At 40.2% G+C, this 26,516-nt stretch overlaps 1 protein-coding gene across 2 annotated transcripts in view; it reads right to left on the bottom strand.

Moving 5' to 3' along the window:
- The window catches only part of LOC122813439 (histo-blood group ABO system transferase-like), a 634,970-nt gene that overhangs the window by 397,007 nt on the left and 211,447 nt on the right, over positions 1 to 26,516 (bottom strand). Inside the window, exon 3 of one of the 2 annotated variants that reach the window (XM_044085753.1) lies at positions 23,586 to 23,645. The exons of the other annotated variant lie outside the window; for it this stretch is intronic. Within the exon in view, the coding sequence (XP_043941688.1) occupies positions 23,586 to 23,645 (60 nt within the window). The remainder of the gene's footprint in view (positions 1 to 23,585; positions 23,646 to 26,516) is intronic. 2 annotated transcript variants of the gene reach the window in all.

Genomic DNA, 26,516 nt, shown 5'->3' on the forward strand with positions numbered 1-26,516 from the left:
GTGAAATATTTTGTTGTTGCAGAAATGAGAGTATTAAGAAATAACACTTTCACGTTATAAGAAAAGCAAATGATGACATTTTATTTTTCAAATAACTGACAATTCTAGTTTCCTGTTTGCAAATAGAGAAGCATCATTTCAGAACAGTCATACTGTCAGTTTGAATGAACACTTAACTAGCAGTCTGAACCTTTGATATATTATAGCCATATAATTAGAAGCACAATATTCAATAAAGAATACAGAAAAGTACAGTTGTGTACACTTACCATAAATGTAGATGTTCGAGTGTATTTACTGTTGCAGTCATCACATTTGGGTTATCCTGCCAGGGGTAGCCCTCAGTCGGCCTGAATACCAGAGGCTTAGTATTTCTGCATCAGTTGCTGTCAGTCCAGGACTGATGTCAGGTCATCAGTGGTATAAAAACAGGCAGCCGATGCCATTACATCAGTTTTTTTTGCCCCAACCATCAGGAGCCCCCAATACGGAGCTAGGTTATGGTGGAAGAACACCACCAGTAGAAAGTAAATACCAAAAGTTCCCTGTAAAGAGACAGGAAGAGAGGGAGAGAGGGAGAGAGAGAGACAGAGAGAGAGAGAGAGAAACCAGGGGGATGGGGGGGGGGGGGGACCAGGACTGCAACAGTGAATATACTTGAACATCTACATTTATGGTAAGTGTACACAACTGTACTATGTTCTTCATGTTTCACTGCTGCAGTAATCACATTTACGTTGATTCCCAAAGCTGAAAAGGGTGGAGGCAGTCAAGAAGACTGGGGCTGGCTAGGATGCCCTGCAAGACTGCAGTGGCAAAGCCTGCCCTGGATTTGGAGAAGATAGGCAGGTGGTAATGCTTGGTGAAGGTATTAACAGAAGTCCATGTTGCAGCCTCCAGGATGTCCCTAGTGGGGACCCGTTTGAGAACTGCAGAGGTGGAGGTTGCCCTGGTGGAATGCATTCAGATCCCCTTTGGGGGTGGTTTCCCATGCTGTTTGTAGCAGAAATGGATGCAGTATGCTATCCATTTAGAGATTGTTTGGATATGGCCTTACCCTCTGCCCCTGCTGCAAAGCTGACTAGCAATTAGTCACTTTTTCCTAAAAAATTTAGTTCTATCCAGATAGAATCTGAGTTGTCTGTGCACGTCTAGCGAGTGCAGAATCCTTTCCCCCTTATTTTGTGGGTTAGGGAAAAAGGTGGGCAAATGAATGGATTGGCTGAGAGCCACACTGGACACCATTTTAGGCATGAAGAATTGGTTAGTCCTGAGGTAGATCCTGTCATCATGGAAAATGATGAAGGGCTCTACAGCCATGAGTGCTTGTAGCTCTGAAACACTTCTAGCTGAAGTGATGGCCAGAAGCAAGACTGTTTTCCAAGAGAGGAATTTTAACTCTGCTGAAGCTGCTGGTTCAGAGGGGGGGGGTAGGGTGAGCTTTTTTAACACAAAGTTAAGGTCCCAAGCTTGTGTAGGAGCTCTTCTGTGTGGCCTTAAGATATTAGACCCCCTAAGGAACTGTTTGATGAGAGGGTGAGAAGAGAGGCAGCTCTGTGCTGTAATGAGCAAAGATGGCAGAGCCATGGATTTTAATAGAAGAGAAGGATGCACCCCTGTGTAGTAGGACTGCTATGTAATCCAGGATGAGTGGTAGGGAGGGCTGTGCTGTTTCAGCTCCCTTAGCCTGGATCCAGGTGCAAAACCTTTTCCACTTATCAGCATAGGATTTTCTAGTGCTGAGGCATCTGGTCTCATGTCTAACATCTAGGACTTGTTTGTTTAGGCTGGCAGCTTAATGAGAGGTCAGGGAATAAGCCAGGCTGCCAGGTATAGAGTCTGCAATTGGAGATGCATGAATTCTCCTTTCTTCTGGGTCAGGAGTGTTGGAATCTGGGGTAGGTGCCATGGTGGCAGGGGTGACAGGCTGCGCAGTAGTGGGTACCAGTGCTGGCATGGTCAGTCTGGGGTAATCAGGATTGCTCTCGGTTTTTCCTCCCTTATTTTGAGCAGTACCCTTGAGATGAGTGGTAGAGGGGGAAATGCATAAACCGAGAGGTTTACCCACTGGAAGGATAGAGCATCCACTTTCCAGGCCTGGCTGTGAGGTCCCCTGGTGCAGAATTTGCTGAGCTGATGATTAGAGTGGAAGGCAAAGAGGTCCACCTTTGGGTGTCCCATTTCTGGGTTACAAGTGTGAGGGTTCTGTACTCTAGCTGCCACTCGTGTGGGTCTAGCAGGTTACTGCTTAAGTTGTCTGCCAGAGAGTTTTGGGAGCCTGACAGGAATTGTGCTAGAAGGTGTAGTTGCATGGCTGAAGCCATGTGCCAAAGGGTCATGGAGACCCTGCAGAGAGGATAAGAGTGAGTCCCTCCCTGCTTGTTAATATACCACATCACTGTGGTGTTGTCTGTTTTGATCAGTAGAAGCCCTGGGGAGAGTAAGGGTCTGAAAGCTGTCAGGGCATGCTGAACAGCTAGCATCTCTTTTTGGTTGATGTGCAGATTTGATTTGGGCTCCAATGAACCTGAATACACCTGCCGTCCAAGTGTGCACCCCAGGCATAGTCTGATGCATCTGTGTTGAGGATCTCGGTGGCTTAGGGTTGTGAGAAGGGAAGTCCCTTCTTGTGGTTGCATGCTGCTGCCCACCAAAGACAATCTTTCCTTAGACAAGGTATAACTGGTAAGATAGTTTCCAGGTCTTAACAGTGCTGACACCAAATGCTTTTTAGGTACCATTGTAGTTTCCTCTTATGCAGTCTGGCATATGGAATGAGTAGAATGCAGGAGGCCATGAACCCTAGAGCCTGCAGGATTTTCCTTGTGGATAGCTGGGTTCTGGTGGCTAGTTGAGTGAAGTAGTCTGTCAGGTAGGCTTGTTTTTCTGGAGTAAGGAATGCCATCTGTGATGCTGTATCCAGACTTGCTTCCAGGAATACAATCTTTTGTGTGGGGATTAATTTTGATTTCTTTTCGTTGATAGCATACCCCAGGGAGGTCAGTAAGTCCTTTACAAAGGTCAGTTGCTGTAAAAGCTTTTCCTGAGTGTCTGCCTGAATCAGGCACTCATCTAAGTAGGGGTAAATTTGAATATTTGCCTGCAAAAAGCAATGGCTGGAGCCAGGCATTTTGTGAAAACTCTGGGAGCAGTGGTTAAGCCAAAGGAAAGCACAGAGAACTGAACGTGCATAGATCCTGCCCTGAAATGTAGATATTTCCTGCAAAAGTCCCTGACTGGGATCTGTAGGTAGGCCTCTTTTAGGTCTAGGGTGGCTAACCAAGCATCCTTGGAAAACATAGGAAGAAGCTGCTGGAGGGTGAGCATTTTGAATTTTGGTATCACCAGAAAGGTATTTAGAATGGATAGATTGAGGATTGGGTGCCAGATGCCCTTTTTTCTGGGTACCAGGAAGAGTCTGGAATAGAAACCTTGGCCTATCTCGTCTGCAGGAACCTGCTTATTGCCCTCATGGAGAGCAGTTAAAGGACATGTTTTTTGGCCTCTGCTCACTGGTTTGGAGGAAGATATGGGAACCCTTTTGGGGTTGGTAGAGTGTGGAAATAAAATTTGTATCCCTCGGACACTATGTTGAGGACCCAGTGGTTGTTGGTAATAGAGGCCCAGTTGGTTGCATGGATGGAGAGTTTTCCTCCTAGGGGCATAAGCAGGTAGGTAGAGGTAAGGGGAGGAGGTGTAAAGTCTTTGTGAGTTCTTACCTTAAGGGGATGGCTTAGTACTTCCAGCTTTTGAAGAAGAGGAACTCCATTGCTTAGATCTCTGCATTCCCTGGGGCTGCTGTCTTGGGGATCTGCTTCCCCTGGGTCTGGGCTGAGCTTGCCTGGAGGGGGCAGGAAAGGACCAGTGCTTGGAGGGGCAATGCCTACTGAACCTCAGAAGCTGGACCTGTAGAAAATCTTTAACTGTCTGCTTAGATTTAGCTTTTTCTTCCATCTTTTTTAAGACCTCTTCTGCCTTGGTGCAAACAAATTGTCTTTGTTCAATGGTGCGTCCAATAATTTTGATTTGACATGGTCTGTGGCAAGGTCTGTTCCTTAAGCCAAGCATGCCTTCTAAGGCCAGAACCAGTGACAGCTGCCCTGCAAGATACTTCTAGGGCATCAAAGCTGCATTGCAAGGTGTGCAGAATGCATAAGCTCTTGTAATTTTTTATTTCTGTACAAGCAGGAAAGAAAGAGATTTTTTAACCCCGACTACCTTCTCATGGCGCCTCTGTGCTTAACACCGAGCGCGCCATGAGAAGATAGGAATTCCATTATGTTAACCCCGAGTGCCTTCCAATAGCGCAAGTAAGTTTACAGCCCTAATTTGAAGATATTGTTGAAAAATAAGTTGAGAAAGTAACTGAATGTTGTTAGTTACCTTCTCAACTTAGGATTTAGAGTGGAGTTAACTGATGGTCGAATAGGACTTTTATGAGTAAATAGGGTCGGAATGCTCTTGAGATTACAGTAAAGAGTTTCCCAAATGAAGCGGTGGCAGCCAGATTCGTACACAACTCGAGTGTGTTATGTGATTTTGACCATTTTATTGGGTAAGATACTGTGAAGTGGCTTCCTAAAATTATAATACACCTATTCACTCAATCACACAAACGGAGCATGTGGGGATAAAGATGGCATCTGCAATCAAGTTGAGATAGATCAGTAGGAAGCAACCGCAACCGCTATCGCAAATATCAGCAGATTATGTTACTTGGGTAAATCATGCAGACAAGACTAATCTTTCTTCTTCCTAGCTAAGCAGTACTTCTGCTTTTACTGCCAAGCAGCCTTGCAAAACTGTTGCCCGTCCACTGTTGTACAACGCTGAATTTGAATATAGTTGGTTTTCCACCGTGTTTGACAGAAAGCTGGTTACTGGGTGATTGGAATGTAGTGTGGCTTTGCGACTGAGGGAAAGGACGTTGTCCTCAGTTTGGGTAATGCTAAACAGGCACTACTGAAAGTAGATTGTATGTGTGTGTGAATGCAGCAGTGACTGTGCATGTATGCATGAGGGAGAGTGAACGGTGTATGAGAGAATGAACGGTGTGTGCATGAAAGCAGTTTGTATGTGTGTGTGAATGCAGCAGCGACTGAGTACAGATTTATGAGAGTGAGTGTATGCATTGAAGGAGAGTGAGCGGTGTACGAGAGAATGAACGGTGCGTGCATGAAAGCAGTTTGTATGTGTGTGTGAATGCAGCAGCGACTGAGTACAGATTTATGAGAGTGAGTGTATGCATTGAAGGAGAGAGTGAGCGGTGTATGAGAATGAACGGTGCGTGCATGAAAGCAGTTTGTATGTGTGTGTGAATGCAGCAGCGACTGAGTACAGATTTATGAGAGTGAGTGTATGCATTGAAGGAGAGAGTGAGCGGTGTATGAGAATGAACGGTGCGTGCATAAAAGCAGTTTGTATGTGTGTGTGAATGGCGAGTGGTGCTTTTCTTTATTATCGTTAAAATAATAAAGTAGTGAAATAACTGGGGCATTCCCTTTTACCACATCTGCAGCCTTTGCAGGAGAAGCTCTTGTAGCTAACAACACTCACCTTTCTATATTCTAACCATGCAGGCAATCAGTAGTTGCCTGTTAGAAAGGTACATCAAGGCCACATTAATTAGAGTACAGCAGCATGTAAAATATCCTGGTTAATATTTGTTACATACTGATTATTTGAGAAACCGTTTATTTTTTTAACACCACCTCTGCACAATTTATTCAGCTTAAATAAGTCTGCTTAAAATGGTCATATTTTACAAAGAACTTTTTCAAAGATTGATTGGTAGCTGCCACAATTAGGAGTTCAAGTTCTAAAACTATCAGATTTATAAACTAGTAATTCAATTTGTGTTTCCTCATGAAAGAATGTAGTCTTTGAAACACTGAACTGGATATATGTGCATATGGCACTTTATAGGTATATAGTGTGCACAGCTCTATTCATTCAGTCATGAGTTAATAACATGACTGTTTTTGTTATTTGAAACTTGTAACAAACTTCAGCAAAAAGCTCTTCAAAGAACATTCACAGAGGTGTTTGCAGTGCTTTTCAGTCTATCCTTGAGTAAGGGGCCAAAGGCCACAAAGGAGAACTCCACACACAAGCTCAATTGTATGTAGCTACAGAAAGCAAAGATCAATGGTTTTATATAATAATCTTCTATTCTGTTACATGAAGGGCACTGTCCTGTTTATTAAAACAACATCTCACAGTAATACAAGTTTACTTTTTATGATTAGTCCAGTCCATGGCTATACTTTAAAAAAAGAATAGGTGAAAATCTAAACCTGGGATAGTTGAAACAAAATAATGCTACTACAGGAAATAATTATAGAGGGAAGGTAGAAAGTTAAATCTATCTAAAGAGCAAACTTGACAGGATCATTGTTTGCCTTTGCCTTCAAGAAGATACACTGCAATGTTGGTAAGCATGTGGTACAATAACATGTGAATCCTAATTTATAGAAATGAAGATGTGACTTGCTGATTAAGATAAATGCATTCAACTGCTGAAGATTATGTAAATGGTACCATGACATCTTTTTTGTTCCATTTATTATTAAAGAGTAGTTATCAGCAGTTGCTGTTACAGGTGAATTACACAGTTATGTTACTATCTGCAGTAGTTTGAAAGTGTTACTCAGGCCAGAAATCAAATGCATTAGTAGGCCAACATGCATGATTATAGATAAGGATTTTTTATATAATACATTTTAATGAATTTTTCCAGTTCAGATGAATACTGTCCTATTTATACCACAATCAAGGTTTAAGTCTTTAGGGGTAATTGTGATGCTGTGTGTTTTGTGTATCTGTCAAAAGTATGATGTGTTATTTTACTGATGAAACTGTCAATGTTTCACTTGTTGGATATGCCTGGTTATAGGGGGCATTGTACTTGACTGGTTTGCAGAATGCTGAATAAAATGGAACATTGACTTCCTTGGACCTAGATACCTTACCTTTGTTTGTACGTTGCAAAACATAGAATGATTTCCTCACTAGTGTAGACATGTGATGGTCAAAGGCTAGATTAACGTGTGTGTGTGTGCCCCCCAAGTTGAAGTCCCTGACTACTGAGCCAAGTATTAGGGATATGGTATCAATATGACAGTTGCAAGGGCTGGCTGACTTCCTGGGGGGGTGCTGTTATGTATTTCTTGGCAAGTTAGTGTTAGTCCATGGCTTAGATGCCAGTTACTTGTCTGTGTTAGCCCTTTATGGAGAGCATTTGTGGCAGTGTTCATTTGAGGATGTGCACATAGTTTAAGAATGCCTTGTGGTTGTCCTTGGCCTGGTAGGAGAAATGCACTTCAGATTTGGCTTTGCTAGATTTTGTCTTCAGATGTGTTTAGTTTTAGACGGCTTTTATCCTCCTGGGTGCTGCACCTCCTACTTTTGGCCATGATTTTCTTCCTTCTGTTCAGCCTATTGATGTTGTGATTCCACCAAGGGTGGCTGTTATTTTTATTTTTGTTTAGCTGTTGGGTTGCATGGTGAGTGTTTACAACAATACATAGGTTTCCTGGGTCATAGAGGGGGACCTATACCTTGCAAGTAAGTGCTATGGGATTTGGCTTATGGTACTTTGAAGATGGAGAAGCTCATGTTTATTGTCCTGTTGGACGTGCCATGAGTCCTACACAACCACCTTTAGTCCCTGTCTGTATAGTAGCTAGTCAAACGTAACTAAAAGGTACAGTACTGGGGTAGTATCAGTTGTAGGAGATAATATCAGGAACACATAGGCAAGAAGCAGCTGAAGCCGCACAGAACAGATGACATTCAACTGGACTGGTACATGAAGAGAGAAAATTCTCCTGACATGTTTTTGATCTGTGAGAACACCTTATAAGATATTATTTTGGGAATGTGTAACATCTCCTAACATTATAGCACTAAGGTAAACTTTCTCTCCCATGTTCCTTGAACAAAATACAGAATCCAACACTAAACAAGGATAACACCATACTGGTGGGCTAAAAATAATTCTAAACCTGTGTTTAAGCTCCAACCATAATGCTATCCTTTAGTGCTGGGTACTGAATAAAACTAGATGTTTGCTTAAAAAAAAATTGCATCATTTCATTTTACTGGAGTGTATTCATTTTTATTCTTCAAGGAAAATGAAATACGTGTGGCCATTTCCTTAGGATGGTTTTCACAGTGAGATAAATGTTATTACTTGCACACTAATTCCAGTATGGAGCAGCCATATATTTTGGACAATATTTCTGGCTTTGTCAATGTGTAGAATTTATTGAATTATTTTGGACTTTTCCTAACAGATGGTAATGAGTCAGTCTTACATACACCTGCACCAGGAATATAATGAATGTCTACGGTTATGTACAGCAATTAGCACCTTTGTCTGAACATGCAGAACCTTTCAGTAATGAAATGGAAGCCATTATCACATTATTAATTTACAATAAGTGCAGTTACAGTATAACACTGAGTCATTATCACTTGTCAGGTAAAACTCTCAGCAGCTGTCACTGTTATTTACATTACTAAAAGTCATTATCACATTGATGAATGCACAAGCCAGATTTGTTTTCTCACTATGTTTAGCTCTCCTGTCAGTCTCCATCCCTTCAGGTAAAGTAAATGTATTTAGTTCAGGGCAAGAGACATTAGATTAGTTCCCCCTGTGATATTCCTTATGTAAATAACTTTGCAATCGCAGTTGGGAACTTGGAGACTCTTCAGCTCAGTCCGGTAGTGCTGCTGTCCTGGGTAAGCATGGCATCAGGGGTGTGAAGAGGGTTTACATTACTTCCTCCCTTTCAGTCCTTATGGTTTACATGTGCCCGTTCTGTGCTCCCTTGTCAGTCATTGTGTGGAATTTGGTGTTTTCACGGGTAGTAGGTATGTACCTAATGCAAAGAGTAATGCCCCTGTGTATAGAAGTGAATATTTGGATGGGCTAACCAGGTAATGCATATGATATACATATATATGTAGTCTTACAATATATTCATAGGTTCATAGGTTCATACTAGGCTATCTGCCCTAGGGCATTTATAAGCCTAGCCAGAGTGTGTTTGGCTTTCGCCACCCATTTTAAATTAATTTTGCTATGCGTTTTTTGAGGTTAGTATACTGTGCCTCTGTCTAACAGTGACACAGAAGTGATAGCCGGGGTAAACCTACGATCTCCCATCCACTCATCAAGATTCCTCTTGAAGAGAGTCAATGTGGGATTCTGCCTAACCTGGACTGGGATTTTATTCCAGAGTGAAGGGAGCCTCTGGGTTATGAATCTGTCCCTCCAGCATGTCCTATTTATTTCAGTGCTGAGGTTCAAGTCTCTCGAGCGTGATGGGATTTGGATTTTCTGAGGTGCAGCATGTCCATTAATTCTGGGTTGACATGGCTTTATACGTCAGGCACAGATCGCCTCTGAGCAGGCGGTATGCCACTGAGTAGAGCTGGAGTTTCTTTAACCGGGCAGCATATGGCATCTGTTTGAGCCCTTTGATCCTCTTGGTGAGGTACTTTTGGGGTCTTTCCAGTTGCTGCAGGTGTCTGGTAAGGTACATCCCAAAAGGGGCATTGTACTCAATTATGGGCCTGATGAGGGATGAGTAAAGAGGTACGATGACCACCCCTGATCTAGATGTGAATCCCTTCATGATTAGGTGGGCTATATAAAATGTTTTTCTAACCACTTTGGCCGTGGTTGTCAAATGAGAGATTGCTATCAACTTGGGTCCCCAGGTCCCTAATGACTTCTTCTGTACTTAATGGATTACCACCTATGTAGTAATTTGTGGGCACTTTGTTTTGCCAAAGGGATGACTATACACTTTTTGGCATTTAGCTTGAGGCCATGGCTCTGGCACCAGTTGTCTGTTTCTATGAGGCCCTTTTGGAGGATGCTTGTGTCGGCTGGAGAGTTGATTATGGCACCCAGTTTGCAGTCATCTTGGTCAGCCACAGTCCTTCTGTGTTGGCCTGTACCGCCGAAATATATACCGAACAAGAGAGGTCCCAGGACTGAGCCTTGTGGGACGCCACTTGTAACTGGTTTGGAGTCTGACATGGCTCCAGCAATTCTAACTATGTGGGTTCTGTCCTTGAGCCAGTTTGCAACCCATCTAGTGACATAGGGGTTTATATTTAAGCTGGTGAGCTTATCTATAATGCCCGAAAGGTATGTATCGAGAAGGCTTTTGAGGTCCAGGTAGGCTGTGTGGACCACCTTCCCCTCGTCAATGGCCTTGGTGACTGTTTCAAAGAAATCAACCAGGTTTAAGAGGCAGGATCTGCCCTTAACAAAGCCAAACTGGGTAGGATCCAGTGTCTGTAGGTCCCCAATATCTTTATTTATGAGGTCCATGATGATCCTTTCCATAGCTTTGCAGGCCAAGCTAGTCAGGCTTATGGGGCAATAGTTTCCAATATCCGTTGAGGCACCTCCTTTGTGGAGAGGGACCACTGTTGCTGTACGCCACTCTTTGGGTACATATCCTGTAGTAAGGCTAAGACTGAACAGTAGTTTTATGTTTGGGTTTAGCTCTTCTTGGAGTTCATGTAGGACGCAGCCCGGGACACCATCTGGTCCCATTGATGCTGTGTTTTTTGCTTTGGAGAGGGCGGCTCTTACCTGAGCCATCTGAGATGTCAGGGGGGCAGCACTCTGTTGGGATAGATATTTGCCCTTTTGGTGGGAGAGGGAGAAGTTTGCACTGAACCTGTCAGCTAGGATGTTGGCAATGTCTGTGGGCTCGGTGTATTTTTTGTCATTTTGGACTAATTCTGAGCATATCTGGGAATTCCCACCCAGGCTCCTAACATAACTAAAGAAAGCCTTGTGATTATCCTTAGTGTCCTGTGCAATTTTTCTCTCGAAGCTGGCCTTAGACGATTTTATGAATGCCCGTAGTTTTTTGCTAATACTGATCAGAGATGCCTTCCCTTTTTGGGATTTTGCTCTATCATGTAGTAGCTTCCTCCTTCTATTGTATAGTTTGTTTATGGCTGGGGTCCACCAGACAGGACGTCTGCCTTTGGATATATCTGTCAAACATCAGTAGTAATCCATTTACATTTTCTTTCCTGTGCAGGTTTGTCCATCTTCTGACACTGACATGGCTTCACGAGCAGGAGAATGAAAAGTGAGCATGTGGGTATGTGGCCATTCCTACATTCACTGGGCTGCCAGCCATGCCTCCAAAGCTGAAAACCAGTACAACTTGAGCTGCCCCACATCCAGTGTGAAGGTATACTGGATTGCAAGAAGAGGTATGGATTGGAGCAGAGTACTGCAGTTGTTGGAAGAGAAGTGTTCCATCTACCCAGAGCCCGACATCCTTGTGCTGCACATTGGAGGGAATGATGTCATCAGTCAACCACTCGGAAGGTTACGGTTTCAAATCAGAGGAATTTTTGAACACCTGCAGTCGTGGTGGCCATGTTGTCATTTTGTGTGGTCTGACAATTCCTTGACAGATATGAGAAACAGCTAACAGTCAATGGGCAGCGCACAAAGCCTGATGTTTACAGAATGGTTTAATGCATGGCTTGATGCACAGGGTCGGTGGATCTACAATCTGTCATGAAAGCATCACCACAGAAGATGTTCACCTGTTCAGAAGGGATGGCATTCACCTAACTGAGGAGGGCACTGCCTTGTTCTTGACCGATCTCCACAATGGCGTGAGGAGAGCTATGCAGGATTGGTAAGATGGAGCTTGTGAGAAGAATGGAAAACACCCATGACCAAGTAGGACCAGTATAGTAAGTAAAACACTATTATGAAATGTGTTGTGTAAAATATATTTATCTGAGTTTGACAAATAACTGTGGTACAGTGCTGGTGAAGATGCTGAGAAAGAACAACTGTTAGGACTCAGGTTATGGAAATTATGATTTTTTCATATTTTGCTACATGACTTTGCAAGGGAGCATGTCAGTGTGCCAAGTAATACCTCATTTTAAAGACAGTATTGCTGGTTCCAGTATGGTAAAATAATTGTGCCTGTATGTTGTACACATGTGCAGTTATCAAAGTTTGTTTCAGACTTAGGTTATGGACGTTATGATTGTTGTCATATTTTGCTAAATAACTTTGCAAGGGAGCATCTCAGTGTGCCAAGTAATACCTCATTTTGAAGACAGTATTGACAGTTCCAACATAGTAAACGAATGGTGCTTGTATGTTGTACAAATGTGCAGATATCAAAGTTGGTTTCGGATTTAGGTTATGGAAATTATGATTTGTATTTTCATATTTTGGTAAATAACTTTGCAAGGGAGCATCTGAATGTGCCAAGTAATACCTCATTTTGAAGACAGTATTGCTGGTGACAATATGGTAAAATAATTGTGCCTGTATGTTGTACACATGTGTAATTATCAAAGTTTGTTTCGGACTTAGGTTATGGAAATTATGAATTTTTGATATTTTGGTAGATAACTTTGCAAGGGAGCATCTGAATGTGCCAAGTAATACCTCATTTTGAAGACAGTATTGCTGGATCTAACATGATAAAATAATTGTGCCTGTATGTTGGACACATGTGCAGATATCAAAGTTTGTTTGGAATTAGGTAATGGAAATTATGATTTTTTTTCATATTTTGGTAAATAACTTTGCAAGGGAGCACGTCAGTGTGCCAAGTAATACCTCATTTTGAAGACAGTCTTACTCCTTACAACATGGCAAAAGAACTGTGTCTGTGCACTGTACACATGTACAGATATCACAGTTTGTTTAGTCTTGTACGAATATGATAATTATACATTTACAATACTTCTCATTATTATGCCCATATCTTTGCGAGGGAGCATGGTAATCACACAAATGATGCATCATTTTGAAGCTGACATTCAGATGCACAACTGCTACACTGATATGTAGGCTCTGTCTGTTACAGGTGATGAGATATTATGCTTTGTTTATCAGTTATGAAAAAAATAATATAGTAATCATATTTATGTGAATATCTCAAGAATGGAACATCACACAGTAATGGTTAAGGTATCATTTTAAAGCTGACATTCATACTAACAAACTGCATTCAAATTGTATGGGTCTGCATGGCACATTGACCAAGGTATTATGCTTTGTTATTCCAAAAAGGTAAAAAATATGCACAATATCAGCATTCCTTGCCAAATATTTAATAATGACTTTGATATACACTATCAACATTTACACTGTTGGAAAGGTCAATGTCTGCTGAACAACTTTTGCGTTTACATTTTTAGTCTATCTCTTATAGTTAAAGAGTTATGAACATTTGTTTTCTGTATGGTATTACAAATGGATTTTCTGAAAATGAGCTCAGGCTGCACTGTTGTTCCTATGGTGGAATTAAGCAGGCAGCTTTTCCTGAGCTGCTCCGGAGTGAATAAGTTAAGGAGTTCCATGATATGCTGCTGATATTTCAGCATGTGGAAGTGACAATTTAGTTCTCTAATAGCAAGAGTAGCAGAGGTGTATACTTTTTTATCCCATCTGTCTAAAGCTCGGGAATCCCTGTCCGAGTGGGTGGATTCTTAGCTGAGGTTGCCTTAATTCCTTTAGGTCCTTGAGAGATGACCTCTGGGTTGGCAGTAGGATTTTTGAAAAGGAATGTGTGAGAGTCTAGGACCCTGTAGTACCTGTCAGGTTTCCTGGGAGCAGGAGGAAGCGTGTCAGGAGTCAAACTGGATTCCAAAAATACATCATCCACAACATCCAGGACAGGAGGAATGGCCAAAGGTCTGTGCTGTGGTAAATCTAAGAATTCCTTGAGTCTCTTTTTTGACTGAGAGTAGTCCTGACATTCCCACTGGAAATGCTCCCTTAAAGTATGAAGGGTTTCCCCAAATGAAAAATCCTTGGGTGGAGAGGCAGAAGGAATGTATTCCTCTGCATCAGAATCCTCATAAGCAGAGAGGGGTTGCATGTCTTCATATTCAGAAACATCAGAGTCATCAGACTCCTATTCAGATAGAACTACTGGGGACAAGTCCCTTTTTCTTTTGGAAGGGGTAGCCTGGCTTCCCCTAATAAGCGTAATAAGGTCTTCCGCCATTTTAAGCATCTGAGATTGAGGCAAGGAAGCAGATGCCTGAGCTTGGGTCGTCTGTTTTTTGGGCATAGTTCATACCTTGGGCCTTAGAAACTCTGTAGTTTGTGAAAGAACTAAAGATGCGAAAGAAATCATTGGTCTGTGTCGAGTATCGGTAGTGCGAAGTACGTCCTAGGAAGTTGGTGCCTGCTCAGTGGCTCCAGACCCATCCAAGGTAGAGACATCCGCAGGATCCTTAGTCAAAGAAGAGTATCGCAGCATTCCGGACTCCAGGAGGGTCTCAGTAGTGGCCTGCGAATCCACAGAAGCTGGCATCAGGGGCTGCGAAAGTGCTTCACTGAGGACCGGAGAACTGACGACTAGCTTAACAGAAGTGTTGTCGGCAGTTTTGGACCTGTGTGGTCTGTCTCTGTTTTTATCCTTACATTTTTTTGGAAGATCGGTAGTCGGATGGCTTACTGAAGCCATATTGGAATTAGAAGACTGAGAGTGAAAACATCTAGCTACAATAAGGGCCCAATGACATATAGTTCTGGCATTGAACAAAGCACAAAAGCGACAACAAGGGACGTCATGGTCTGGACCTAAACAGGTGACGCAGTAAGAATGGAAGTCCCGGTGTGGTATTTGCTTTCCACTGGCCAGACAATTGTTACATTTTTCTGACATCTGTTAGAGCAAGAAAAAAGGATCCCCAGTGGGGTACTTAGCTTTAGAAGGCTTTGACGTCAATTCGGAAATGAAAACTCAAGGTAGCGGCTGACCAGCACTCATGCATACTGCTTCTGCTTCGGGCTCCTCGGCAAGAAGGACTGGTGTAATAGCGTCAGCTGCCTGTTTTTATACCACTGATGACCTGATGTCAGTCCTGGAGCAACAGCAACCGATGCAAAAATACTAAGCCTCTGGTATTCGATCCGACTGAGGGCTACCCCTGGCAGGATAACCCAAATGTGATGACTGCAACAGTGAAACACGAAGAACATCACCACCACTCTCACTGCTGTTTAGCTCAACAGTCTGTCATTTGGTAGATTATCAGATCTCAAGGAGAGAAACAAGCTCACAGAAAGTTATAAAATATAAAGGCAGGTGTCATTAATTTTTCCAGAACAGAAACAGGAGAAATAATATTTAGGAGAGCAGTAAGAAGAAGCAATACAACACAAGAGAGTAACAATGAAACATCAAAATGGTTTTCCTTTTTTTATATACTAAATTTGTTGTTTGTGAAGGTCCTAGGTGAAACACATACTGTTTATTTCAATAGAACAAATACTTTTTTATCTTAGTGATGTAGTGCATATACATATGTATACTATATAAATATTTGTAGCTTTCTCAATGGTATGTTCAACAAACTTGTCTATAGTTAGCACATAAAAGCAACATAAATTGCTGATAGCAGTTTGCATTGTAAACTCATTGCAAAATCTCAGGATGCTGTTTTATAGCTCAAGACTCAACCTTTAAAGTACAAAGTATGCTTTGACATATCAGATACTTTCTAATAAGTTACATTTGCCATGCATGTGTTTAAGCATTTATTTAAAGGCAGTGTATTAACAACTTACTTATCTGTTTTATATCACCCCATTTTTTACAACTGCTACAACTACTTTATAGTAGAACTTTACAATAAACTTTTGACCATTTAACTTATTATTGTTTACAGAACAAAGTATAACTTACTAGATAAAAATCAGTTTCATGCACAGTACCTTGTCTTTCTTTGTTAGACATGGGTGTATATATCCCTTTTGCATACTACCTTTATTGCTTGTTTGGCTGACAATTATAAAAATGAGCAGTACGCACTTGTTGTGCACCCTCTGCTTAGGCTTCTGAAACAGTTTACTAGTGACACATACATTTTATGTTTTGGTAACTTTACTGTACAGTAGCTTCTAATAATTTTCAATACTGTCAGATTCTTAATTTTTTAATTATGTGATGAAACTAATTCCTTGCTGCATGCTACTATAAACAATTATTTTTTTATTATATAAACAACGGTTTAGTATGCATCTTAATGTATATTAATAAAATGTGATGCAGCACATTACAGCTATGATTATTTTATAGGAGTCTGCTTACTCTATAAATTACTTCAAGTACTAAATGCATACAAAAAAGAGGTTACGTTTTTTAAAGGTTGACCTACTGGGTTTTGTTTAGAAGTTGAAGGGATGTGTTCTGTGAAGATATTTGAATTGGCTAGTCTGGAATAATTTGATATAGGAACTGTTGTAATCTTTTTTGAATACACTGTTTTCAACTGAAATGCTTAAATAATTATTTGCTACAGCTTTTAAATAGACACAGTTACTAACTTTTATATAGCATTGCTATTTTAAAAAATATTTACAAGCAAGACCTATTAAATTAGCATTTATTATTCATTACTACACACATTTTTCCATAAGCAGACTTCGTAGATTAAACTTTAAGCCACCAATCATGTTTTATACAAGTGTGAGTAAAAATTGTTAACTTACAGCAACACAGTCTGGGTTTCACCTTTATGGGAATGCAATGTAAACACTTTATTGCTAATGCATTTTTTAATTACTTATGTTATAAATATTATACAGGTGTCAATGAAACTGTTTGTATTTGGCAGCAACTGAGACATTGGACCCAAAATGTTTGAATTATAGTTTAGACAAGGTCTTTATAAACTCAGAAAATGTCACTAGCAAGCAGATTTACTGAAAATAGGCCATGGGGTGGTACTTATGTTTATGCAGCTGTGCCTGTGCAAACAAGTTATTGTCTCACTATCAGAGCATAAAAAAGTGATAAATTAAACCACTAAAAATAACATTTTAAGGTTGTTCAACCCTTCACTCCCTAATGAACATTGCTGTTCTACTATTTAAAGTATAAAGCAACTACTTATTTCCACAAGAGTAAGTCTCTTATTAAACATTTCTATTTTTAATTTACAATGGTTTGTCCTTCCTTGAAAACAAAAAAGTACATTACTCTTTTACATTCTCAGAAACAATGGGACTATTAAATTAACCAAAACTCATTTTGCTTTATTTACTTGTGAGAAATCTCTTTATGACCTGGCCCCAGACTTTTGTTGTAAATGTCTAATGAAATGAAAACATTACTTAAGAAAACAAATATTTTTCAGAATCTATGGTTAGTACAATTTACAGATTGCACTGTTAGTCTATAACAATATCTCTTGGTTATGGCTTGATTTTAGTCTGTGCAATTAGGTATTGTAACTTTGTTTATCTACTGAACTGTATATATTTTGTGTGAAAGTTTCTAATCTCTGATAAATGCATCATTAAGAAAACAGTTACAGCAACAATGTAGAACAAAACTATATAAGAATGAAATACAATAATTTGTTTCTTTTTAAACTGTAGTGGCATCCCTGTGATTTTACAATTAGTCATACCTCTCAACCTCTTTGCTCAATAATTTTGGACAATGTCAAAAACAATGGGAGAAACAATGGCCAAAATCCGAAACTTTTAAAATATTCTAATTTATTAAAAAAAATCAATGGAATAGCAGGGTTTGCATCAACATGCACCGTCTAAACAATTAGAAATATGAAACTCTAATGTCTGACATCAATGGTTGATCTCAATCTTCAGTGACTCACCAGAAAATAAATATTGTTGTCTTTCGGCTTTTCCCGGTTAGGGGTCGCCACAGCGGAACTCCGGTCCGCTAATGATTGGCAGTAGATTTTCATGGTGCCGAGTTGCCAGCTCGATGGCCAACTTTCAACGAAGGCACGCCCATTCATGCATGTCTTACAGAATGCCACTCGACCCACAGGGAGAACATGCAAACTCCATACCGAAGGCGCTCCCCGCACTCCAGCCGAGAATCGAACGGGAGAACCGCTTGCTGTGAGGCAACAACGCTACCACTGCACCACCATGGAATATAAATTCATGAGAGGGAGGGCAAAAATATGAGGCAAAACCATGGACAGTTGAGAGGTAAGTTATTAACCGTAACTGCAAACCATAGTACATACAAACTGCAGGCACAACTGCATTTTATACTGTCTCCATCACTGCAGTCAGGGTAAAGTTTTCTATCTATGCATACTGCCAATTGTAAAGATATGTGAATGTTGCAAGCCTAGACAGATAGAATTTTGTAGATAATTCTGTCATTTCTAAATATTAATATAAGCCACTGGCTTGTTCTCCTAAATGGAAGAAAATGGTGTTAAATGTTGAACTTCAAAAATGTAACCACATCGCACTCTGCTGGAGGAAAGCTGATAAGTCAGGTATTGTATAATTGTTTGATCTCAAAACTCAGAGCCGAGATATCTGAATGAAGGAATTCTTCCTATTGTTTTGAGACCAGAGTTAACGGCTAGAATTTACAAGTATAATGTCTTTTATTGCTCTGGCATCCTGACCAGCTGCAAGATCAAAAGGGCTGTTACACTCTGAGTTTCTGTTAGCCTGGGAAACAGAGAATAATGATGTAATCTGAAATGAGTCAGTGGTACTGTGTTATCAATTTAAGGACAGAGAGAGAATCAGAGCATTTTGCATTTGTTTTCAGAACTGACGACATCACCAGCAGTGCCTTGCTCTATATGCAAGTTTATTTTACAACTGTGTTTGCTCTTAGATTTAAATAGGAAATAGGAAATAGGAAGTCTTGTCTAGCTGTTTTCTGTATTGATGTCAGAATTTTTCTACTGTATTATTTTAAGCACTTCTCTGTGATCTCTGAACTGTTGACTAGCACTGTGTAGTAAGTATTGTCTTGTGTTCTTATTTATTATTAAATATTTTTAAACCTTTCATCTGTGGCTGTTTTATGTAGAGATAATGTAAGCTCTAGAGTACATTGCATGTATACAGTGATACTATCCAAGCCACCCCAAATAAGCCTTGCTATTCATCACACTTATCATGTGAATAATAATATTACAGAGTAATAATTGGACACCCTTTGATAAGGGCCTTATTAGTAGCTGATATTAGTGGTTGGTGGCAAGTGGTACTACCATATAGTCTGGGCAGAAGGGGCATAGCTGGATAACCTGCGCCAGCCTTCCCCAGGAGTGTCTGTGTGTTTGTATGTAACTCATATCTCAAAGTGTGTGTGTGTGTCAGCTACTTGGGCAGGCACATGAAGCACTGGTTGGACAGAGAGGGTGCTGGAGGTTTTAGCTTGACCACAAGGCTGAGATCTGGACCCTATAGCTGTGCTAGTGAGGAGTCATATTGGGGATCTGGAGAGAAAGGGAGAAACCAGCCCCATACTGACTGTGATTTCTGTGTGCTCTTAAGGGAAATTGTACTTTACTGTGTGTGTATTTGTTATCCTTCCCAATGTGGACGCCCCTCACCGGTGTTGGTGGTGAGGACTGAAGCTCCTTGATTGCTGGGCCAGTGCATAGGCATCACATATTAATTGTTTGGCAGTGGTGGGATATCCGCACCACATATTAATTGGTTGGCAAATATTAATTGGCTTGTAGTGGTGTGAATAGTGAATTCCTGTTGCTTGTGTACAGTGATCACTGAAAGTGTTTTTGTACTCTAATTCAGCCATGCAGTGAATACTCAGAGTTCAGATAACAATTGTTTTTTTTCTTTTGTGAGCTTAGTTAGTCAGGGAGAGCAGGAAAGTATGTCAGCAGAGGAGTATGGAAAGCTGACAAGGAGCCAATTGGCTGAGATGTCCCAGGCTAAAGGACTGGTGCAGGGAAACCTGACTAAGGCAGACATGACTGCAGCTTTGGTCACAGCTGCATCAGAAAACAGCAACCAGGAGGATGATCGGACTGGCTGTGGAGATGTACAACACTCAGGGAATGGACAGCTCAACCTTTCTGCAGAGAACTTAAAAATCCATCTGAAGCTAAAGAGACTTGAGTTGGAGGCCAGGCATTTGGAAATGGAAGCTGTGGAAAAGAAGAGGCAGAGGCAGTATGAAAAGGAGATGCTGACTCTTCACCAGAGTCATGGAGGTAATGGGGAAGTGAGTAACTGGTCCCCAGAAGGAAAAAAGGTCACTAAAGATCTTCCACAGTTTACAGAGGGGGATCATTTTGATAGTTCCATTCATATGTTTGACAGGGTATGTAAACAGTATGATGTTGACCAAAGGTTCTGGATACGGTTCCTGGCCCCCTTACTCCATAGTAAAGCTGTAAATATTTTGTCCAAAATGTCTGACTTTGACTCTTTTCATTATACTGCTGTTAAAAATTGCTTGTCAGAATTTTTTAAGCCAACACCTGAAACTGATAGGAAAAAGTTTCATAAGCCTAGACGCAAGGCAGATAAAAGTGTCTGAATATGTTGGTGAACTGAGCACTTATTTTCATAGCTGGGTGAGTGGATGTCAGGTCACCACTTTTGAAGGGCTGGCAGATCTTTTGTTGAGGGAACAAGCCATTAGCACTTTGCCTGAGGACATGAGGATCTGGTTAGTGGATAGACAATGTGCTACTTCAGAGGAGTTGGGGAAGAAAGGAGATCTATACCTAACAAGCAGGACATCCCTGCACAGGAAAGGGACCCAAGTGCTGCTCATGGATCTAAAGGAACCCATGGTGGGAAGCCCAGACATATATGTCAGTGCACCACTGCAGTGGGAGTAGCAATGCCAATGCAGATGGGCTCTCAAAACAGGGAATGGAGTAAGGTATACTCAGATAGACCTAACCCTCTTGAGCAATGTTTCTCAAGGGTCACTTGAAAAACTAGCTTAAGTTCTCCGGGGGGGGGGGGGTATGTGAAGATATGTGAAGCTGTCGGCTTAGCCAGATAGAATTTTGTAGATAATTCTGTAATTTGTAAATATTAATATAAACCACAGGCCTGTTCTCTTAAATGGAAGAAAATGGTGTTAAATGTTGAACTTCAAAACTGTAACCACACTGCATTCTGCTGGAGGAAAGCTGATAAGTCGAGCATTATATAATTGCTCTCAAAACTCGGAGCTGAGATGTCTGAATGAAGGAATTCTTCCTATTGTTTTGAGACCAGAGTTAGTGGCTAGAATTTACATTTATAATGTCTTTTATTGCTCTGGCTTCCTGACCAGCTGCAAAAACAAAAGGGCTGTTACATTCTGAGTTTCTGTTAGCCTAGGAAATGGAGAATAATGATGTAATCTGAAATGAGTTAGTGGTACTGTGTTATCAATTTAACGACAGAGAAAGAGGATCACAGCATTTTGCATTTGTTTTCAAAACTGACAACATCACCAGCACTGCCTTGCTCTATATGTAAGTTTATTTTTAGAACTGTGTTTGCTCCTAGATATAGATAGGAAATAGGAAATCTTGTCTAGCTGTTTTCTGTACTGATGTCAGAACTTTTCTACTGTAATATTTTAAGTATTTCTCTGTGATCCCTGAAGACTTGACTAACACTGTGGAGCAAGAAGTATTGTCTTGTGTTCTTATTATTTATTATTACATATTTTTAAGCCTTTCAACTGTGGATGTTTTATGTAGAGATAATTTAAGTTCTAGAGTACATTGCATGTATATAGTGATACTGTCCAAGCCAACCCAAATAAACCTTGCTGTCCATCACACTTACCATTTGGATAATAATATTGCATGGTAATAATTGGACACCCTTTGATAAGGACCTTATTAGTAGCGGATATTAGTGATTGGTGGTGAGTGGTCCTACAGTCTAGTCTGGGCAGAAAGGGCATAGCTGGAGAACCTGTGCTAGCCTTCCCCAGGGGTGTCTGTGTGTTTGTATATAACTCATATCTCAAAGTACGTGAGTGTCAGCTACTTGGCAGGGACATGAAGCACTGCTTGGACAGGGAGGGTGCTGGAGGTTTTACCTTCACCACTGGGTTGAGATCTTGACCCTATAGCTATGCCAGTGGGGAGTCTTACTGGGGATCTGAAGAGAAATTGAGAAACCACCCCCAGACTGACTGTGATCTCTGTGTGCTCTTAAGGGAAATGGTAGTTTACTGTGTGTGTGTATTTGTTATCCTTCCCAATGTGGACGTCCCTCACTGGTGTTAGTGGTGAGGATTGAGACTCCTTGATTGCTGGACCAGTGCACGGGCATCACACCAATAAGTAACTGAAAATGGGAATGTGCATTGCAGGATAAACATAATATGCAATAGCCTTACTGAATATTTTGAAATAATCGAGCAGGATTTATTAGCATGTACATTCTTAGCTTTTGAGAAGCTTTTTCTGACCTTGTGTAGTTTTGTTTAGCATAAACATTTGATGCTAAATATAATACAGCAGTCTTTTCCTTTCTATAGCAATGTTATAAAATACCCTGCAGTTAATCAAATGCATATACATTTATACTACAACACTATCAGTAAGTTTCAAATATTACTATTTTCTCCTTGACTGCTTTATTTTAGATACTGTTGTGAGGATCAGTTCTATACCTTCATGAAGCAGGACTGCCAACATGGTCTGTCTTATCATAATTTTTTTCACAGGGGCTAATTAACACATAACTGAAAACATCAAGAACCAAAATGTTAACTTTTTTTGCTGTTGTCTTGGCACAACTTTTACAATCAAGAATATAACACAGCAAAACTCCAAAAAGTACATAACAAATGTAAATCATAATATAACTATAGGAATGATTATTTCACATGTTGAGTTGATCTTTTAGTCTACAGCATATAGCTTATACCAAAACTTTAAGCATTGTTTTAAAATAATCATCAGTGACAATACAGCCTTGTATCTGTTTCAAACCTATATAACATTAATGTGTCCTGGGATAAACAGCAATGCTTGCCTGTATTACATTTTATTTTATAATTGTACTTTTGAAGTCTTATCAGTAATTTCAATTTCATGAGTAACACTTCTGGTGCATAGACTTGAAACGTCCATTTCTTGACTCTGCCAGTATTTCAAACTACGGGGAGAATCCCCTCCCTACAAACTCATTCATATTTGAACTCATGCACATACATAAATACTACTTATGCACACGAAAAAGTAATGGAACTGTCTTACAGCCAAGACATACTGAAATATGTATACATTTTCAGCATTACTAAGAGGATATGAAGAGCTTTTAAGTGACAGCAGGGTTACTCTGACAGATGCAGCAGCATTATCACTGCAAATTTAGTTCTTTTCAAAATGCACAACCATGACCTTTTAGCCTGATGCCATTTAAAACTCAAGAAATTTTACTTTGCCTACTGCACAAATCACACTTTATTCATACTTGGCCTCAGTAAAATGAGCACATCAACACTGCTACCTGTAGTGTCCCAAGATTTAAACATACATAAGTTAAACATTCTCTTGAACATTGGCTGACTGAATCTGCTAGCTAACAACTGCTAGCCATATATTAGGTACTTTTAATCTAGCCATAACCTGGCTTACTTACGTATGTAATATAACTTGATTGTTTCTTATCTTTTTCTTTTTTTTTATTTTTTCTCACCAACATTTCTCTCAGTCAGAGCAATAAATGATGTTTACTCAGGAAGACCAATTACACTATACCAGTGCCACCAAAAGGAACTCCCCCATACTTTTAAAGAAAATTGTCTTGGTACCTTTTTGGAGTGTTCAGGAACTGTCTGCTTCTTCTGAGTTCCCGCATGGGCCACCAAGTACTGTCATGGAAATAAGAATATTAAGAAATAATACTTTGATGTCATAAGAAAAGATGAAATGTTATTTCTCCAATAACCAACATCGATTCTATTTTCCTATTTATAAATACGGATGCATCTTTTCGGAACTGTCATACTGTCAGTTTGAAAGAACAATTAGGTAGCTGTCTGAACCTTTATCCTTTTATGGCTGACTAACAGGTTGGGCTAATGTCATCTTAAGATTTTATGATTATTACAAATATTAAATTTTATTTGGATATTTTATTTTTTAAGAAATGACAAACATTTTATTTTTTACATCAAATGATATTAATTTTTTGAACAGTTTGTCTTAGATAAGCTTTATCTAAAATAAAAATGTGTGATAAAGTTTAAACATGCATGCCTAGTAAAGTAACATATGATGGCAGATTTGGCCATCTAAAACAATTTACAAAATACATATGCAAGCACGTACACATTAAAAATATAAAAAAAATACATTTCATCTTTACTGTGCAAATCACACATAAACATTACTTATAACAAATTTTAAACAAATAACCTTATATAAAAGATGCGTTTGGTAATAATAAAATAGCTACATTAAAACATCAAGTGTTACTGCACATTATTTTCTCTAGATCTAATAGTCCTTAGTCTTGAAATTTATGCTATTACAAACAGAGGTTTTCTACCCTTTCTGCTATCTGAAGCAGAGACAGACAGATTACTGCAATTGTTATAAAGAATTCAGACTGAGGTTACAAAAATTGTAAGCAATAATGACCACAAAATACAATTCTGACAAACTAGCTGTGCCAACTTATTTTGTGCCATGGGACATGCAACTCTGACCTCTCAAATATGCTACAAAATTACTTTTTAAGTAATGATGGGATTTGAAAACATATTTCCACTATACTGCACAATTGCAAAGGCAAGACAAAGCTCATGGTAATGCCTGTGCCTGCCATCCTAACCACCCCATTGACTGCATTGCATAGTAGCCACATGATGAGATTGATGATGTTCAGCATTGTCCCCATAGTTGCTGCTTCCTTAACTCAGGCATAGATGGTCTTCACAAACAGTCCACTGCCTGTTCTGCTAAATCTGTTTGGAAGCAGTTCATGTGGCATAATTTAATGCTATCAGGGAAAAAGTGCCTGAGATGTAAGTATACTTCCCCATTCTATCCATCGTCTAGAACTCCTTGTTGGTGGATGGTGAGCAGTTGCTTCATTGCACAGCTCTTGTGTGGTGGCTACAGCTACAACCAAGGAGTCCACAAATATTCTTTGTACCAGTGCGGCCTATCCGTAATGAAACAGAGAATTTTGCCAGGCTTTCTGGAAATAGCTTTAGAGGAGTTGGGGTCCTACTAAACCTTCCTGTCAGCTAAATCTATAGACGGTCTGTAAGAGGAACTAACCAGGAAATAAGGGGTGCACAGCAATAAGCCTCAAATAATAACTCCTCATCCTGAGAGGCAGGGCCTGTGGGCCAGGATTCCTGCTATCTGATAAATTCTAAGATCTCAATGAAGATGCCATCTTCTATGGATGGAAGGAATTTCTCAATCACCCAAGCCAGTACCCAAGGTGAGAAACTCTGTAGAGAAGTTTATGTACCTCCTTTTACATGTCATCTTTATAGGAACATTAAGTGAAAGGGGGATCTAACTGCTCAGGATGTAGGGGCTGAGACACTGACTGCAGACTTTTCAGGGGTGGAACAGACACTACTGGAGGCTGTGTTGAGCCTCTTGGAGGAAAAACAATCATACTCTCCATAATATCAAATGCCAACCCAAGATCCAGTGGTACTGGAAAGGTCTGACTTGGTACCATGTCTGTCCCCACCAAAGTGGGCGTAAACAGTACAAAGGAAGGAATCACCAACATCGACAATCCACAGGGCCTTGAGGAAGAGACTGATGCTGAGGCATCAAAGGCCAAAGTTTCTGACACAAAAAAGGGCACCAAACATGTTGGCGCCAAAGACAGAGCTGAGGCCTCACTCCTGAGCCCTCGATCCTGAAACTCAGTGGATGTCATATACCTTGGCATCAAGTGAATTGAATGAATGAGATTCATCTCTGGATTCACACTCTATGGGTGATGCCTCAGGTCCAGATTTGCTAATGTCAAAACATGGAAAGTGGAAGGGGCGAGTAAAGAAGGTGAAGGGCCACACAATCTGCCCAAAAATGGAGAAGGATGGGATGACTCCTGTTTCAATCTGTGTCTATCAAGGAAAGCTACTGCTCTAGAGCAAAGAAGTATATGTATGTGTGTATACAGGTTTACTATCACATGTTCGTTAGTCTTTTAGATGAATGAACTATGTGCGAAAACCACTTCCCGGAACCGTTAGGGTGATCACCACAATGCCAAAGCTGACATGAGCGAATTGCCGCTGTTGTCAGCTCCAACAATGCGGTGCAGATCATACTATAGCGGGGATGGGGAAATGTACCCTTACCCTCACTATAGTGCGATCTCGGAGGTTGTATATATAAGTAGGGGGGGGTGTGCCCCCCTGCAAACAGCTGTTGTAGTGTGTTGTGTAGGTAAGAGCATTTCAGTGTAGTCGACATTTTCAACATTCGACTGCACTGAAATGTTCCATTCGACATCAACATTGTTCAGTGTTCAGATTTCCAAACATTTGGTTCGGACATCTGTACTATCGAATAATGTTGAGTCGAACATGTGATAGTAAACCATGTATACATGTGTGTAATATATACATATATATATATATATATATATATATATATATATATATATATATATATATATATATATATATGAGAGAATATATTTTATTTATTTAATTATTTATTCTTTTTTTTTACCAATAGATCATTAGGCCTAGCACCCG

Source organism: Protopterus annectens, chromosome 10.part0 (genome assembly GCF_019279795.1).
Source record: "Protopterus annectens isolate FY-2018-M chromosome 10.part0, PAN1.0, whole genome shotgun sequence".
Classification (NCBI taxonomy): domain Eukaryota; kingdom Metazoa; phylum Chordata; order Ceratodontiformes; family Protopteridae; genus Protopterus; species Protopterus annectens.